The 19078-nt window shown below is 36.5% G+C and overlaps 1 protein-coding gene across 1 annotated transcript in view; it reads left to right on the top strand.

Moving 5' to 3' along the window:
- The window catches only part of COL25A1 (collagen type XXV alpha 1 chain), a 483537-nt gene that overhangs the window by 398525 nt on the left and 65934 nt on the right, over positions 1-19078 (top strand). The window contains exons 13-17 of the mRNA XM_007452167.1: positions 4402-4455; positions 6408-6434; positions 9108-9152; positions 16491-16523; positions 16954-16989. Coding sequence (XP_007452229.1) covers positions 4402-4455; positions 6408-6434; positions 9108-9152; positions 16491-16523; positions 16954-16989 — 195 coding nt within the window. The remainder of the gene's footprint in view (positions 1-4401; positions 4456-6407; positions 6435-9107; positions 9153-16490; positions 16524-16953; positions 16990-19078) is intronic.

Here is a 19078-nt window from a genome sequence, read left to right on the forward strand (position 1 = left end):
TAGTTAAGATGTTAGCTGCTATTTTGCTTCATTACTATCTTTGGAATGTCCTTAGTAGTTGTGAATATGAGATGCATTCAAATAGATGAATGGATTATCCAATAAACATGAGATTAGTTCCCCCCCCCACAAAACCCAATTCCCATTTTTTTGGTCTATACTTCTCTGATATATTTCTCTGTATATGTACTTTTAAACTATATTACGTAGTAAAGTAATATTGTAACTTTATTTGAAGAGGCCTCATGATATTTAGTCCTCATATACCAGAAAATATTAATATGACATATGCTTCATTCTTCATTAAGACTTCCCTTTGGTTTCTATTTATTATGCCTCTTTATGAAGTGCAAGAAAACTTTGCTCAGAGAAGAGTTCCATCTCAATTAGATGTCCTCTTAAGTTATTTATGTAGATATCTCTTTTCTCACTCAAAGACAAGCTCTCTGGGCACAGGTACCTGTCATGTCTATTTCTTCTTTATATCTCACGCAGCACTCTGCTCAGAGTAAAACATATAGTAAATTTTCACTAAATGTTAGTTGAATGAATTAATGCCTTCCAGAATCCCACTGCTTGGCCTTGGTACTCAAAGTTGTACAGCATTTCATCTGTAACATTCCTTTAACACAACCTGGGAAACTAAATTTGAATAATAACAGAATGTTCCATAACCTCCTAATCTGAGTTTGAATATATTTTGAATATATTTTTCTTGTTATAACTTTTTACAAAGGTAAAATGCTACAAACCATTTTTCCTTTTTATCTTCCCTTGATTCATTCAGGAAACAGCCTTTTTCACTTTTTAGCTTTTTTTTGGCGGGGGGCGGGGGGTGGCGGGGGCGGGGGCGGTACGCGGGCCTCTCACTGTTGTGGCCCCTCCCACTGCGGAGCACAGGCTCCGGACGCGCAAGCTCAGCGGCCATGACTCATGGGCCCAGCCGCGCCGCGGCATGTGGGATCTTCCCGGAGCGGGGTACGAACCCGCATCCCCTGCATCGACAGGTGGACTCTCGACCACTGCACCATAAGGGAAGCCCCACTTTTCAGCTTTAAAATCGCGCTACATACCTATTTAACCTTACAAGTGATAAACGTAAAATGGCCTCAGTAAATTCTCATTTGTGCTTATTAAAATGGCCACAGGGACTTCCCTGGTGGCACAGTGGTTGAGAATCCGCCTGCCAATGCAGGGAACATGGGTTTGAGCCCTGGTCCCGGAAGATCCCACATGCTGTGGAGCAGCTACAGCTAAGCCCATGTACCACAACTAATGAGCCTGTGCGCCTAGAGCCCATGCTCCACAAGCAAAGCCACCGCAATGAGAAGCCCGCGCACCGCAACAAAGAGTAGCCCCCGCTCACCGCAAGTAGAGAAAGCCTGCGCGCAGCAACGAAGACCCAATGCAGCCAAAAATAAATAAATTAATCAACTTAAAAAAATAAAATTGCCACAAAAGTAATTAAAATTGTGATATCCAATGCTGATGAAGTTGTGAAAAAGTAACAGAGTGGGTACCTAGAAAAGCAGATAAATCTCAGATCCCTTTTGGAAAGCAACTTAGAAATATTTACATAGATGTTTATTTTAATTTACCTTTAATAGCAAAAATTGGAAACAACCTAAGTATTCAACAGTTTGGGACAGCTTGAACAAATGATCACACCTGACTTTGATAGATGATAAACTATTCACAAGACAATCACAAATACCGTGTAAAAACAAACGTGTGGTATAAAATAATAAAAATCGGAACGTCCAACTATGTAATAAGCTTACATTTGCTTGAAATATGTAAGCATAAATTTAAACGACTAGAAGGAAACAGGACAAAATGAAAACAGTTATGATAGAGTGATGGGATTATGGGTGCAATTTTTTGTTTCCTTTTACATTAAAAGATTATTTTAACAAAATATAAAATCAAAGGGAAAAAAAGGATCAAGTTTTAGTCCCTCGATGTTCATATTTTAAGAAGGATGTTGTGCAGATACCTAAGCAACATTTGTCTTCCTTGCTTCAAAATCTCAGCATGTATTTTGTCTGGTTCCAGGGGCTTAACCATTTAAAAAAAATAAATAATTCTGGCTACCATAGCTATTCTTTGAAAGTCTAAACAAAGTTTGTATTGTTCCCTGGCAGCATCTCGTCTGCATTAAACCATGAGTTACGTACGATATTAGTGCCTCCTGGTGTAAGTTTTTTGAAGAAAGCAGACTCGATAACTCTTTTTCTGGTTGCATAGTAAATGACAGTCCTCTTTCAGGGTGTATTCAATTTCCATTGGAGTTCTTACCCTTGGTTATGTACAAATGGCTTATCAAAATTTTCTTATAATAGCCATCGTTATTGTAAGTCAACATTTTTGCTATTTTATCGAGGAAAGAGCAAATGATTATAGTGTAACTTTATATAGGAAGCAGAATTTCTTCCATGAGTTAAGACTTTAGCAATTACAATAATCCAGTATAAGAGAAAAACATTTTTTGCTCTTCTAGAAAGGCACTATTAACTTCACATTGCTTAGTTTATCTGGTAGGTGAACAAAAATCATCTTTATAGAAGTTACATTTAATTCAGGTCTGTATACATTCTGGAAGGTCATTTATAAATGGGGAGTATAAACCAAATGATAATAAGGATAGAAATATTCTTCATCAACTCTCCCAGTTTCTAGATGCATTCATTCATTCAGCAATGCATCATTGTACTAAAAGCACAACCTCTTAAGGCAGAGTTGTGTAAATCTGGAAAAATTACTTTACCTCTCTGTGCCTTAGTTTCTTCATCTATTAAATATAGATAAAGATAGTACTTACCTTATAGAAATTTGTGAGAATTAAGTGAGTTAATGAATATAAAGCTACTGGAACTTAAGAAATGTTGCTGTTTTACTAATGTAAGTGTTCTTGAAGGTGAGAGCACAAATACTAAAATGGCACAATTTCTGCCCTCCAGACAACCTAGAAAACATTCTTAAAAAATCAACTAGGTTTGCCGTTAGCCTGAAACTGCTCTAAAAAATAAAGTCAATTTTTTTTAATCAACTAAGTAGCAACTTTTTTTTTTTTTTTTTTTCCGGTGCGCGGGCCTCTCACTGCCGTGGCCCCTCCCGCCGCGGAGCACAGGCTCCAGACGCGTAGGCCCAGCGGCCACGGCCCACTGGCCCAGCCGCTCGCCGGCACTCGGGATCCTCCCGGACCGGGGCATGAACCTGCACCCCCCGCATCGGCAGGCGGACCCTCAACTACTGCGCCACCAGGGAAGCCCCTAAGTAGCAACTTTTTAACCCTCAGGGGAAAGAAACTTGCCGAGAATTTGAAGCACATAATAAATGGCTTTGGGAATGTTTTTAAATGAAAATGAAATTCTAGTTGCTCTAAGTTTGAGCTACACGGAAGTATTAAAAGCTACACTTTCTTTCTTCTCCCAATTTTACTGAGATACATTGGACACATGACATTGAATTAGTTTTAGGTGTACAACATAATGGTTTGATACATGTATATACTGTGAAATGATTACCACAATAAGTTTGGTTAACATCCATCATCTCATATAGTTACAATTTTTTTTTCCTTGTGATAAGAAATTTTAAGATCTACTCTCTTAACAACTTTCAAATATACCATACAGAATTGTTAACTACAGTCGTCATGCAGAATATCTTTCCTTTGCTTCTGAGCGCAAGGGACTTCCGCTTTGGAAAACAATTGCTGGTTCAGAGTCTAGAAAGATTGATATACATCATCATCTTTCTGAAATGGAAAATCCTTCTAGCTAATAGCCATCATCTTTTTCTCAAATGCCTATCACTCAATATGACAATGAAAACCACAACTCCTAATGTTTAATTATATTTACGGTGAAACTGGAAAGAGAAATCAAAGCCATTTTTACTTTTGTGTCAAATGTGTCTAAATGAGTTAAGTAGATGTTCAAAGGTGTGTATATTCTTCAAGATTTAGGTTTGGAGGCGCTCATTTGCTTAAGTCTAATAAATAGAATGATTTAGTCTCTATTTTCCTGAGCTGATGAATCACTTGAAAGTTCTCCACCAAGAAAGTCTTAAATTTTCAGATGTCTTTTACTCATTCAACAAATATTGTACCTAGCATATACCTAGCTATATGTACCTAGCATCATGCTAGATATTCATTTCCATTGGTAATTTGCTTTCACTTTCTCAGTGGAGAAAAGACTCAACACAAGGAAATTAGCCCTCTTGTATCCTCGGTCCCTAGCACATAGAATTTTGGACCAAACAAGCTAACTTGTGTAACTAGTCTAACATACTATGTACTTCTTGAGCATCATTGGATGGTTATATCCTCTAATGAGCTATATAATGTGTTGATTTTGTCTGTTTTATTTAGTAGTATCTATTTTTTATTTTGAGGGTGAACCCGGGTTGCCTGGAGCAGTAGGACAGAATGGAATACCAGGACCAAAGGTTAGTACAAAGAAAACCAAGCAGAATCACTTGAGGCATGAGTTTTCATGAGATTGTAAGCTGTTACACTTTCTTTATATCCCACTGGTTTTACTTGGATGGAATTTTTTGTCAATAATATAATACACTATAGTATAAAACTTTGTAACCTAAAGAATAAGTGATGTTTGTGATTAGCATTAAAAATGCAGAGAAACAGTGTAGGATATGTCTAAATTTTTATTTCTGGGATACTTAAATAACATGAGAAAGCCTGTGTTTCAAATGTGACTTTGTCATTTTACCACTTAATGAACATATTACAACATAGGCCATGTCCATACTGCCAACATTTGCATAATTTTTACAAGATGTACTAAAGATGTTCACAGTGCCACTGTGACTTTTCCTCAGGATTTGGCCACCTCCAAGACTTACACAGCCTAACCAGTTAATCAAATGAAGAGCATAATAAAAATGTGGCATGGTTGAAATTTAAAAATGGATGTAGTCTGAATTACTAAGTAGGGAAAAAATGTAATAGAGGTTTTTTTGGGGTTCCAAATTTCCTTTGTTTTTGAAGAACAAATTAATCTTAAATATAAAAAGATTGGTGACAGTTTAGTTTAAACCAAATAGGCAGACAAATCCCAAGTCCTTTGATGAGTGACCATCCCTTGAAGTACAAAACTAATGTCTAATCCCATCAGCTGTGCTGGTGTGTATCCATACCCACAGATGCTTGTCAGCTGATTTTACAGATCACATTGCTATTGACAGGCGCCTAGGACAGACCTAAAATTTATAGACCTGTCTTTTGTCCTGCAGGAGAGGAAAGAAAATATTCCTTCTGAGACTACAGCCATTTTCCTGTCTTCTTCCCTCTCTTGCTCCATGCTAAAAAGCCAAGTGATAGGAGTTAATGCTTAATGCATGTTCTCAGTACTATTCTTCTGTTGCCTAGCAACCATCAGGATGGCTGCTGAGCAGTGAAAGGTAACCAGAAATTCAAAAAGCCAAAGGGTCAGGCGGAGTTTCAGGGAGTGAAAAGAGTGTTGCCTTCAAACAGACTTCTTGAGTGAATTATAATTTTTAAAAACACAACAACCACCTTAAAAATAATTTTTAAAGTAGTCTGATCTTATTGCAACACTTTCTCAAGCTTTTCTTAAGAGGAATATTATCATAATGTGTGTGATTTGCTTTAGATTTACTCTCTGACTCTGTCCCCTGTCCCCTCCTGGGTAAAGTGAAAATGAAATTCTTTTCAGAACACAATTTTGCATTTTAGTCCGTGTACTGTCATGGTCATCATTTTGAGTAAAGACATCTCTCCTAAACTCACTTAGAGTCTGCCCCAATATAGTATCTTTTCTGAAAAAACTAATGCCTCCTAAAGTGCACCTAATTTGGAACATAGTGGTTAACAACAGATTGAAGAGAGTTCATGACATTGTGAAGGGGTCCAAGTTCAGGCCTTAGTCACATCAGGGGAAGACAGATTAGAGAACTACACTGGTACTCTGACCCCTGAAATAATCCGTGCACCAGGGGCTGCTTTGAATGGAAGATTTCATTGAAGGATGTAAGTAAATAAACTCACCTTACTGAGTCTGAGTTTGAGCAGAATAAAGCGTCATAATCTCAGAAGCCTCTTGAGACGTTGAATTGCCACGACGTTTTTCTCCTTAGTGCCCTAAAAGCCGGGTTTTGGCTGATCATCTTAAATATCTTTCTTTAGTCCTCGAAAGCAAAGAATTAAAATTATATTTGCTATTGATATCCATACTCAGTGCTCCAGGAAACTCGTCTTAACCTTTTGTTTTTATATAGCAACTATATATTGCCAAAATAGAAAAAGTCACGTATAATTTATCTATTAATAGTATGTTCAATATCTGATTTTGTTTAGTGTTCATTGATTAGGTGTTTTATAATTTAATACGTCACTCAATCTTTGTTCTTTTGCCCAGGGACAACCTGGAGAACGAGGAGAAAAGGTGAGAATGATTCTGCTGATTTTTTTTTTTTTCCCCCCAAAGAGGTACCAAACTGAACTGTATTTATGTGTGGTTGGATAGACAGATACAGGTATACAAGCATACCTTGGAGATATTGCAGGCTCTGTTCCAGATCACTGCAATAAAGTGAACATTGCAATAAAATGAATCACACGAATTTTTTGGTTTCCCAGCGCATATAAAAGTTACGTTTACACTATACTGTAGTCAGTTAAGTGTTCAATAGCATTATGTCTAAAACACAACATGCCTGCCTTAATCGAAAAATGATGCTGTTAGAAAAATGGCACCCTTAGACTCGCTTGACACGTGGTTGCGACAAATCTTCAATCTGTAGAGAATGCAGTAGTATCTTTGAAGCACAATAAAGCAAAGCACAATAAAACAAGGTATGCTTAGTTATGTAGATGTAGATAGATATAACGACCACTGTTTTTCCAAACTGCTAATTAGTGGAAGGAGAAAATAGTGTAATTCTTATATATGTATAGAAGTTTGGGTAAAAAAGATTTAAAGAAATGGAGGACAAGGGTGCAAGTTTAAACATTCTATGTCAGGCTTTTAAATGACTTTCAAAAATCCCTAGGCCTGCAAAATTTCTGTTCTACCTATTTGCTAATGCTACTCCAGTACTTTCTTAAAGCATCCGTCTCTCTCTCTACTAATTCTTAGGTCAGTAGGTTAAAGGGATACAGATGTTTATCTGCAGCAAGTACACGGAAAGTTGTCCCAAAAAGAATTCCCATAAAACCCAAAAAGAGAAGCCAAAGGAGCAGCAGAGTGCATATGTTAAATTTCTCTTAGACAAACATCCTTCCTTACTGCTTTGGGGGAGTTCTCATGCTATGTCCTTTACCAGTGTTTGAGAAGTATGCCATCTCTTCAGGCAACTACCAAGATACCACATGATGCCCTTCATAAGTGATAGGATCTTTCTGACAATTCAGTATCATCACCGCTAATCCCCAAAGAAGGACATCTACAGATCCAGCAAGCTTCATGAACGTAACTGTATTTTTGAGCTGTAGTTTACAACTGTATTCTTGTAAAACATAAATAAAAAGACATTTATTTAAATGGCAGGAGAGCAGAGCAGAGAGGCAACTCAGTCAAACCCTTCACTTCACGGCCACTCTGAACCAGTTTTCCTAATAAGAAAGTTTGTTTTGTTTGTTTTGTTATTTAATAAAGGGATTTCCAAGCAATTTTAGAAAGTGTGCTAATGAGCTGCCTATCAAAGATCCCCCATAACTTATGATCAGTATATTTATTTGGCTTCCAACCAGTTCATGGTAATTAACCTGAAATGAATTAGTCATCAGATGACCCTTTTGTGTAGAAATTAAGGAGGGAAAAGGAGCAGTGCCAGCACCATTCCAGGGACTCATCAGATAAAGCTGCTCAGGCTCCCAGGCTGCTGTGCTGTCCCCGTCACCATAAAAGAATGCCCAAGCAGGATAGCCTCATGCTTATTTGAAACAAGAAAAGAAAGTGAAGAGAAAAGATTAAACTCTCTCTCGTTCGCCACCCCTCCTTCTCCCAGGGAAACCATTATCAGTAGCTTCTCTCTTATTTTACGGAAAATTTTAAATGATAGAAGAGTGACCTCTTACGCAGCTGGACAGAAGGGTATTCCAGCTTACGGAATGTGTGAACAATAATGCATTGTTATTGCCAATGATTATCATTAACAGCTTATGATGTGTCAGATACTGTCCCAGTTGCTTTAGACACAGTAATTGTTTATTTCTTATAACCCCATAAAATATTCTTGCCCTTACATTGCACATGAGAAATTTGATGTAAAGAGAATTTCATTTGCCCAGTAGGGCCTGGACCTGGGCTCGAACTCTCTGGCTCCAAAATTCATGATGTTTCCACTAGAGCATTCTATAAGACTTAAAGAATTTAGAATTTAAGAAAGCAAAGCATGGATAATAAACAAATGACTTTTTTCCTAAAGCACTGCTTGTGGGTAGAAAGATATCAGTGAGGGACTAGGCATAGGAGCTCTCAAAAATAACAAAGGAAGCATAAACTCCCCAATTTATTTTACTATAATTTTTTTTAATTTTATAATAAGATATAAAACATTTATTTCTCAAATGCAAAACACTTAGGCCCAGATAACTCAATGTTCAGTGCAGCAGTTTTGAGGGCTGGGTCATGCACTTTGAGGGCCTGGAGATTTGAGATGCGTAGAATTCACAGATTGAAGGGAAAGGAGAAGGCAGGACTCCAGGTGGCAGGAGTGGGACAAAGAAGGAGACAGAAAGGGTAAGGCACACGGCATATTGAGGGAGTCAGGAGAAAGCCTTTGTTAGAGTGACTCTTTGAGCAGAGAAAAGAGAAAGAGTTAAGGTGGCCAGAATAAGCTATTAGTGCCAGAATAAGCTATTAGAAGTCAGAGAAATTACTTTCTGTTATTATCGTGGAGTAGTTTAAAACTATTTAGCCATGTTCATTGCAGTAAAATTTATTTGGACTAGTTGATATCAGGCAGCTGGTCAAGTAAAGTACATTAGCTCTGTAGAACTTTTACAACAGATTTTAATATATAGTGCCTATGAAAGGAAACTTAAAATAATGAAAAGTACTCTTTGCTGAATGTCACCAATATATTTTACATGTATTGCTTTTTTCCCCTCCTAGGGAGATGCTGGAGAGAATGGCCCCAAAGGTGATACAGGTGAAAAGGTACAGTGTTGCGAAATGTGAAAGAGTATGTGTATAAGCAAGAATATTATTTCATGTACATGAAAATGGGAGATCAGAGATAATTCTACACAATTAGAAATCTTTTAAATATTTAATGTATAAAAGGTGATTATTCCATCAGCTCCTAGCTACAAATTTAAATATTTTAAAAGTAAAATGCTATGTCAAAAATTCTAGAAAATGCGTAATTGGGTTTCTAGTAATATGACTTTCAAGACAAAAAAAAAAAAACACCACTATTTATGTGTAAATGGAACACTCCCTTTATACACAGAGATATAAAAATAGAGTTCCTAAAGTGATTCCATTTGTCCCAATTTTAGGATAGAGGAAGATTGCAGAGGATTGGGAGGGGATGTAAGAGTTTGATAATAAGCTGAAGTCGGTTGATTAGAGCCTCTCATGCAGTCTTGAAAATTTGTCTCAACTTGAAATCTACTAGATCCAGATATTTTGTCAGCCTTTGTATTGTCTTTTTTTTTTTTTTTTTCTTTTTTGGCCTTTAAACCATTATTAGCACTTATATTGCGGTGGTCTTTTGTTCATCTTCCTACCTCCTGTCTTTATTTCCTCAGTCTATCGAAGTTTTTGCTTGGATTCTTACTTCACACACATCTCTGACATAGGAAGGAAATTTTTATTTCATTTGTGCTATATGTTAAGAATTAAGAAAAAGATCTTTTAAGAAACTAAAAATGGAATAGTCAGATTTAATTTAAATCAGGCTAATTGATGAAACAAAGAATGATTCATTTAGGCTTGTAGTTGAGAATAAGAATACTCTACTTTGAAAATTATTACGGTACAGATGGACAATTGTTAGTCATAAAAACGTACCCATAAAGTAAAGAGAAATTTGTCTTCCTCATTCTTATAAATATTAATATAAATATGGCATGGGTGGTAGGGAGAAATTAATGGTAGGAATAAATGAATGTCACCGAGTAGCAACTGTGTTTGTATTCAAGAGGTAGTCTAGAAATTAGAGTGGACTCTCAGTTTCTTGTAGTCCAGGGTTTCTCAGCCTCTGCACTGCTGACATTTTGGGCTGGATAATCCTTCTTGAGGGAGCTGTCAGATGTCTAGCCTCGTTCCTGGCCTCTGCCCAGCGGATGCCAGTAGAATCTCCGAGTTGTGACAACCAACACTCTCTCCAGAGGTTGCCAATTGTCCACTGGGGAACAAAATCATCCCTCATTGAGAACCACTGCTGTAAACCCATTTTATTTAACTGTCAGATTTAAGTATCATGCTGCAATCCACCATGACATGAGTATGTTTAATACTAATGGGACCAGTGATATACCTCTATGACTTCTTGAAGTCAAAATTAAAAACCCTAGGTATATAAACATAGATATTTTATTTACCTTTGTTGTGTTTGCTTAAAAGCAGGGGTCAGCAAACTTTTCCTGTAAAGGGCCAGAAAATAAATATTTTAGGTTTTGTGGGCCATATGGCGTCTGTCACAACTACTCAACTCTGTCATCGTAGCATGACAGCAGCCGTAGACAATATGTATACATATGAGAGTGGCTCTATTCCAATAAAACTTTATTTCTGGACACTGAAATTTTAATTTCATGTGGTTTTCAAATGTCATGAAATATTATTCTTTTTATAATTTTGTTAACCGTTAAAAATGTGAAAACCACTCTTAGCTCTTGGGCCACACAAAAACAGGTGGCTAGCTGGATTTGGCCCTTGGGCTATAGTTGCCAACCTCTGTTTAAAGAAAGGAAATCTTCTAAACAGAGAGCAGTTTCTCCAAGTGAAAACCATTTATGCCAAGTCTGAGCTACGCCCATGTGGATTTATGTAGAGAATTTTAATCTTTAGAATATGTATTTTTAGAGCTTAATTTTTTGAATGTAGGCCAATAGTTTCTTTAATCACACATTTTTAAAATTTAATATTGCAATAGTAAAGCAACTTTTTTTTCTTTGTAAAAGCTAAATTCATCTCAAAGGAATACGTTTCTTATTTTTTATATTAATGCAAATCATTTACCATGCTGACTCACACATAGTAAACTCTCAATAAATGTCAGCTTTCTTACCACATGGAAATGGAAATCCACTAGATTGGTTATTTTTCTTTTTTATCAAAAAGTTTTATTAGTCAACTGAAATTAAGTTGGAGAAATGCTTCAGTTAAAACAGAAATCATTTCTATAAATTTTCAGTGAGTCTAAACAGGGGATTGTAAATAGGAATCTGTAACATATAATAGGTAATCTGACCTGTAGCATTCATCCCCAAGAATGCTGTAATTGGAATATAATTTTTGATGTGTTTTTTAAACATTTCCTACTTCTGTCACATAATTTGTTTCCAGCATGTTAGAAACACTCTTCTCATGGCCTTTGGGTTCAGTATGTGAAACTCATTCATCATTTACCAAGTTGGAGATGTAAAATCAAAAAATGCTTCTTTTCTGCCATTGATGTAGTAAATTACGTCATTGGCGATTCACTTTAATAGGATTTTTTTCCTTGTGATCCAACTAGGTGCTTTTGGATGGTAAAGCAATCTAAGCCTTTCCAGACTGGTCATCTGGAAATGCTGTGGGACTGTAAAAACCTCTGGGCTGGGTTTTCTCTGTGGCCAGAAGCTACGATGAACTCTAGAATTAAGAATGACCTGCCAAAGACTGATTTTAATCATGTGTGGAGTTACTACGGGAAGGTTATGTTCTGCTCTTTGGAGTGTTAATCCCACCAACTAATGTAGAAATGCATTTCTTATCTATTATCCCAGCACTTGAAAGTAAGTGTTGGTGCAGACCACTGAATGGTTCCATCATGCCACTCTATTATTCACAACCTTATCTGTTCATTTAGAAATTTCACATTCTTCCTTGTTTTTTTTCTGAGCATTTTTTTTAAACTTTTAAATTTTATATTGCAGTATAACCAATTAACAATGTTGTGATAGTTTCAGGTGCACAGCAAAGTGACTCAGCCATACTTATACATGTATCCATTCTCCCCCAGACTCCCCTCCCATCCAGGCTGCCACATAACATTGAACAGAGTTCCCTGTGCTCTATAGTAGGTCCTCGTTGGTTATCCGTTTTAAATATAGCAGGAAGCTTCACTTTCTTGGTATTGCCTGTCAGTGTCTTCATTTTTCTTTTCTCCCCCAATCTCCATTTCTATAAATAACCTGCCTTCTTACTTTACACCTGCAGAGCATCTTTGATTTGCATCCTCAGAGCCTTTTCAGAAGCAACACCCATATTTGGAGCCACCCACCAAATTGCCTTTTCTTAAGATCACATGGGAAGGCTTTTCTTTTGGGCATAGGGCCTTCTCCAATTTAGCACATATGATGCTTCCCTTAGCTTAGAATACTCTTCTCTGTCCACCTCCACCTCCTCACGTTCTCATCCTATTCCTGTCTACTGAGACCTGAATTTATTAAGTCATTTCCCTGGGGCAGCCTTTCAGTCTCCCATGGACTGTCTCTGTTACCCTCTATGTGCTCCCAGAGCACTCTCTATGATCCCTTTCATAACCCTTATCACAATTTATTGTAATTCCTTGTTTAATTGGGCATCCAGCTCACTGGAAAAGAAAAAACAAACAAATAAACAAACAAAAAACTGTAAGTTACCAAACTGTTCTATTCCCAACACCAATCCAATTTCCTGGCATGTAATAGGAAGATAACAAATATTTATTGAATGAAAAACCTTAAAAAAAATTTTTTTTTTTTTTTACTTTCACCTGCTTCTTATTTTCGTTGAATGGTAGAACTTTTTCCTATACCATGCATTTGTTTATCATGTCTTCCGTGGGTGACACAAAATTTCCCAACATGACAATTTCTTCCTATCCCAGACTTCTTTGTACGTGGAAAGAAAGAAAAAGAAAGTATCTTTTATGCATTCAATCAATAATGTTTTTGAATACATATATTTGTGTACATATATACTATATACATATATACAAATGATTACAGTAGTCCTTCGGTATCTCCAGGAGATTGGTTCCAGGATCCCTGCAAGTACCAAAATCCTAGCATGTCCCTGATATAAAATGGGCTAGTATTTGCATATAACCTATGTGCATGCTCCCATATTCAATTGACCCTTAGGAGTGCTGAGACTCTGCCAGTTGAAATCAGGGTATAATTTACAAAAGGCCCTCCTTATACATGGTTCCTTCACATCCCCGTTTTCTCCATATCGTGGTTCCCCATCCGCCGAATTCAACCAACTGCAGATCATGTGGTACTGTAATACTTACTGTTGAAAAAAAATCCACATATAAGTGGACCTTTGCAGTTCAAGCCTGTGTTGTTTAAGGGTCAGCTTTACTATAAAGCTTCTCTAGATTACTTATGATACCGAATACTATGTAAACAGTTGCCAGGCACACAGAAATTTAAGTTTTGCTCTTTGGAATTTTCAGGATTTTTTTTCTCAAAAGATTTTTAGTCCAAGGTTGGGTGAATCTGCAGATGCAGAACCCAGGGATATGGAAGGGTGACTATATCGTAAGCACATGACAAGGGCAGGGTTTGAAACAGCATTGTTCACTTTATCGCCCTAGCTCCTAGTATCCCTGCCTCCAGAACATGGTTGGCACGTAATCGATGCTCAATAAATATTTATTGAATGAATTAATGACTGACAGAAATATCACCACATTCACTTTATCCACATAGACTTTAGTAACACATACATATAATTACATATCAGATGTTGTGCTTGAAAATAATCACAGCCAAAAACAAAAACTCTGTACTTGAATGGTCAATAGCAAAGTCAAATTCATTTTACCTCAAGTATCTTCTCAAAGTATTTTTTGCTTTATGATTTACCCTGTGGAAACTTTTATTTTCAAACCAACTGATTTGTGAAGCTAAGGGTATACTTAGAGAGACACAGTTGGGGTTTTTTTCCTACTTTAATCCTGTATTCATTTTCACTTTTAGAGGAATGAGGATTATAAACACTGACTTTTATTTTCACTACTTGCAGCATTATCCTTTAAAATGTTTAACTTAGGAATGTCTTCCAGCAATTGCCTTGCCACTTAAAAGTTATAAAAATTCCTTGAGATTTCACAGTTCTAATTTTTGAAAAGAAAGTTGATATATCAGCCATAGATGTCCATCAAGTGAAACTGCTCCAGTTTCCACAAATAAATCAGGCTTCCAGGAAACTGTCCTTTCCTTCCCATCCACTCTCTCTGAGAACTAAATCTAGTCCTTATTCTCGTTAGTGGATTATCCAGTCACTTTCCATTAAAACACTGGAAAAAAAAAGTGTTTAAACTACAGTTAATACAAGCAACTTCCTTTTATTTATAAGTTTACTACAACCATTGTGCCCTGTTGCCAAAATGAGATAAACCAATAATTCTTTTCTTATTCCAATAAAAAGAACATGGCAATAGAATTCAGGAAGTCCAAAATTCACTTAGGCTCAAGTTGCTTCAATTTCCTCATCTATTGAGTAAAAATAGTAATATCTGCCCTATCTCTTGGGAGTCTTGTGAGGTATAAATAAGATGAAAAAGGGGGCTTAGAAAAGTCAAAATTGCTTTTATGAATACAAAGGTCTCATTGTGCAAAATACTGATTCATTGGTGTTGATGGCTTTCAGACAGACTTGATTTAGTGGAAACAGAAATAAGTATTATTTTGTTAGCCACATTTATTTCACTGCCCATTCGGAACTCAATTGATTATTAGTGACGGGGAAAAGAAACCAGTATCATTTTACAATAAGACAGTATTTGGTATCCTGTTCTATATGTTTTGTCATGTTTTAATTTTTCCTAGAGTAGTAGCAATTACAGATGTCAAAGAAACTCGTATGTTTCCTCAAATAAGTTAATTTATTATTTTCTCCTCCTTCTTAAGCATTTTTTTCTTCCTAAAGGTTTTTTTTTTTTTTTATTCTTTACTGCTGACCTGCTGAAAATATTCTTTCTGAGATTTGTTCATTTATTCACCATATATGTATCCAACATATTTTATTCAGACACTGAATAAAAATAGACACTGAACCTGCCCACATGTGGCTGATCATCTAATGGAGGGACAAGCAAAGAATAGGCAGAAAACATATATACATAATCCATATGCAGTGAGCTTGCAGGACTTGAACAGATGCTGCAGAGTGAGATGTGGATGTGAGGGGCATGTGTCTAGGTTGTTCAGTGAGGGGTTGAGGCAAAGCCACTTAAGACCTGAACAAAGAGAACTGCCAGCTGTGGGGAGAAGAGAGAGAAACTGAGGGAGAGGGGCAGGTACCTCATGTGTAGAGGCCTGAGGTTTATCTCCGTCTCTAAATGAGATTGATGAGCAGCTCTCTAAACCTAGAACGAGAAAGTAGACCCCCTAGAGCTCTGTGAGCCCTTGCACAGATAGGACAGCTGAGGAAACCCCAGGATGTGCCGTCCTCCTTGTGGCTGTTTCTGTTTTCTCAAATGACTACGTTTTCTCCCTTTTATTTTCCTTGTAGCATGTTTATGGAACAGAGGACTAGAAGGAACTGGAAAATCTAGGCCCTTGTCTGACCTCGTGTCAGAAATAAGCAGTCACCCTCCGTCCTCTCTCCTGTTAGCCCCTACCTGTGTATTTAGAGCACATTTGCCTTAAGAATGTAGTCACACTCGGTGAAATCCGGATGGAATACAATGCCTTTCAGAAAACCAGATTCTATCTCAAGACTTTCTCTCAGATCTTCCTTGTGTCCCTGTCACCCACAAGTCATCCATCATCCTGTAACTTTCCGGTGACTGCGTTACAATGAAATAAGTGTAGAGCTAGAAAAAAACGTGCTGGTCATAACGGTGACGGTGCTTCATGAGGAAAGCAAACTGACCGGCGGCATGGCTTTTTCCAACTCAACATCATTAACCTTTTGACTTCATCTGTTGAACCCTGACTTTCTGAAGACCGAAAGGGTGAGGGAACTCCTAGTAAATGATAGCCAGTGACATTAATAAATTCCTGAAATAAAGAAAACTGAAATTCCAGATCCACTAATATATTGCTTTAGATTACAATTTTAGCACTGTATCAAGGGAAGAGATCCATATTTATATATTTATATTTATTTCAAGGAATGTAGTCCTTATGTATTTTGCAAAGTAAACCCATGTTTTTAGAAAGTATATTGTTTATCTTGGAAATTACTGACATCTTAGCCATATTGATACAAAATCTTAGGGAGCATAGTTTGGCCCATTAGTCATGGGGTTTCCTTAGGTGCTCCTGTAGATAACAGCTCTCTATGTGTTTGTGTGTTTCCTATTCCCATCACTTGTAGAATAATCTCTCACGGGTTTCATTTTAGGGTGACGCTGGATCGTCCGCTGCAGGAATTAAGGTAACTATAGCCTTGCAAGTGTTTGTACCCCAGGAGTTACAGCTTTGACTTTTATAAGTCTCTTGTTTCCCTTCCCTTTTACCAACTTTGATGGTTCTAACTCTGTTCCTATACTACTGCAATAATCAGCTTCTAGACACAACACGGAGTATCTGCTAGAAATCTCTGATAAAGGCTTAAGCAAGAGGTCTTGCCTTTTCTTCCCTTTCTGATTGGTTTTTATGGAAATGTGGATTTGTATGTGAGCTTTAGGTATATTTACAGCAAAAAAAAAAAAAAAATGTTCGTATGTCTGGTAGGATGTAGAACAACAGAATAAAGTGAATGAAATGCATGTGTCATCGGGGAGGCTGAAAGTGTCCAAGGGCCTAAGGATTTTGGAAAATTCTTGTAAGACTGCCCTTTTTAATCTTTGGTTTTCTTTGACCAGGGAGAGCCCGGAGAATCTGGTCGTCCAGGGCAAAAGGTAAATCCCTATTCTGGTGTGTTCTTTGTACTGTCTTATAGTCACCATTTGATTATGTCTGCTATCACTGTATAATATGAGAACAATTACTGAAAATGATGCCGTTTTCATGCCTTATATGCAGAGTGTTTTTGAGTGTTTTTCATTTTAAAAGGGTTGATGCTGACCATAGTAAAAGTACAAACATAATCTGCATGTGTAAAAGGATGCTTTGTGAACTAAAGTCAGCATATACTGAGCTGTTTGAGACTAACAAATATCTGCTGGGTTGGAATGCCAACAACCTATCCTGCATGTTTAAAGATACTCTGCATGTTTCTATCTTTTATGAGAAGAAATGAATATTTACTAAACTGTCTCAATAGGGAATGATGGACAGTTCTTTTAGAATTATATTCCTTTCCTCTCATTTCAAATACTTCCCCGCTGATAATTTTTTTATGTGAATAATATCTACCTAAGCAGTGAATGCTATGTTGTAAAAGAGGTTTGTTCATGAACTAAATTTTAATTGGAGACAGTAGCCAAACCACTTTAACCAATCTAACGTTAAATTTTTTTATCATTTGTGCTTCACTAAAGTGATAAATTAGAGGACATGCAATGAATATGTTTATTCTCATTTGAGTCTGAAGCAGGAAACGACTGTTCGTAGTTTATCGTCTGAGCATCTGGATATCAATGCCCAGTGCAGATTTTAGATTTTTAGATAACAGATGTGGCTAACAAGTAAACGTGAATTCCACATTATGTTAAATCTCTGAAATCATGACTCTGCCTTTGTCTAGGAGTAGCTAATGTTATAGAAAAAAAATATGAATAGAAACATAGAATATACCTCATTAGTATAAAGAGAAAGAGAGAATAAATCCCATTGTAGTAGTTTGGAACCTTAGAACATAACATAAAAAAATATTCCCACATTCTTGAAGTTATTGAGAGGATCACTGCTTTGTTTAAACACTTCAGATTAAAGTGTTTTTTGAGAAGGTCTTTCACATTCTTGTAACATTTCCCTAATTTAAAAATAGATTTTCTTGAAATTAAGAATCTAAGAGTAATGATTCATTAGACCCAATTTCAGGTAAAGTTGAGACTTTTCCAAAGAGCCCAGCATAACTCTGCAAATTTTGCTGTTCAGTGCCTAAGATTTCCTAATGATTCTTTATGTAAGAAATTTGAAATTAGTGATATCACAGAGATCCATGGCCTGCTTTGGTTTGAAAGAGCATCTAATTTTCTCAGATGATCTCATTTTAAGTCCCTCAGTCTTTAAAAATTAAAAGCTAAATTTAAACTGCTCTCCAAAACTGTGATAAGTTAAAAGAATTGTCTGCAAAACTGTTATGTCTTTTCAAAAAACAAAAGTCTGCTATAATTTCATATAGTTTCCACTGTTTTCAGAGTGGAAGACAATTGGTTAATAAAATATTGCTTTATCATGATTATTTAAAAATACATTTTAGATTCATTTCTGGAAGTTCATAGGTTTACATATGGAAACATTGGCTTTTCTTTGTATTTAATTAAAAACCTGTTTTAAATTATATTGAGAGAAGTGGATTCTACCTGAACAAATATGTGCCTGAATGAATATGTGTATGAATATTACAACCCATCTGAATGAAAATGTGCCCTGAAAAGAGCAGTATCTTTTTCATTAATATTTAGGCCAGATTCTACCCGTTGACGCAATCTCACTTTCCCACAATATTTATGACTTCCTTGTCTAATATCTGGATTTGGCAATACTTACCCCAACACTGATTTAAAAGTAGAGTGTTTCCATTCTTGCTGGTTGCTTAGATTGGAAAATGACAAACAGAACTGAGTACAGAATCCATTCAAGGAATCTTCCACGACATTTTTCTCACCATTGCAGAACTTTGTTGTGGGTTCATGGGTACTTAAGCTCCTGCATTAGGGACATTCCCAGAAAAGTAGAGGATATCCTGCCAGAAATAAAGTGCATTGATTGGTCCACTGTCTGGTATTTTGCGGTATGAAAGTTTGTTATTTAGAGTAACATTCATAATAGGGAATGATTTAATTATAGTTTTTTTTCTTTTATAGATTCAGGAGGAGAGGG

Source organism: Lipotes vexillifer, unplaced genomic scaffold (assembly GCF_000442215.2).
Source record: "Lipotes vexillifer unplaced genomic scaffold, Lipotes_vexillifer_v1.1 scaffold22, whole genome shotgun sequence".
NCBI classification, from domain to species: Eukaryota; Metazoa; Chordata; class Mammalia; order Artiodactyla; family Lipotidae; genus Lipotes; species Lipotes vexillifer.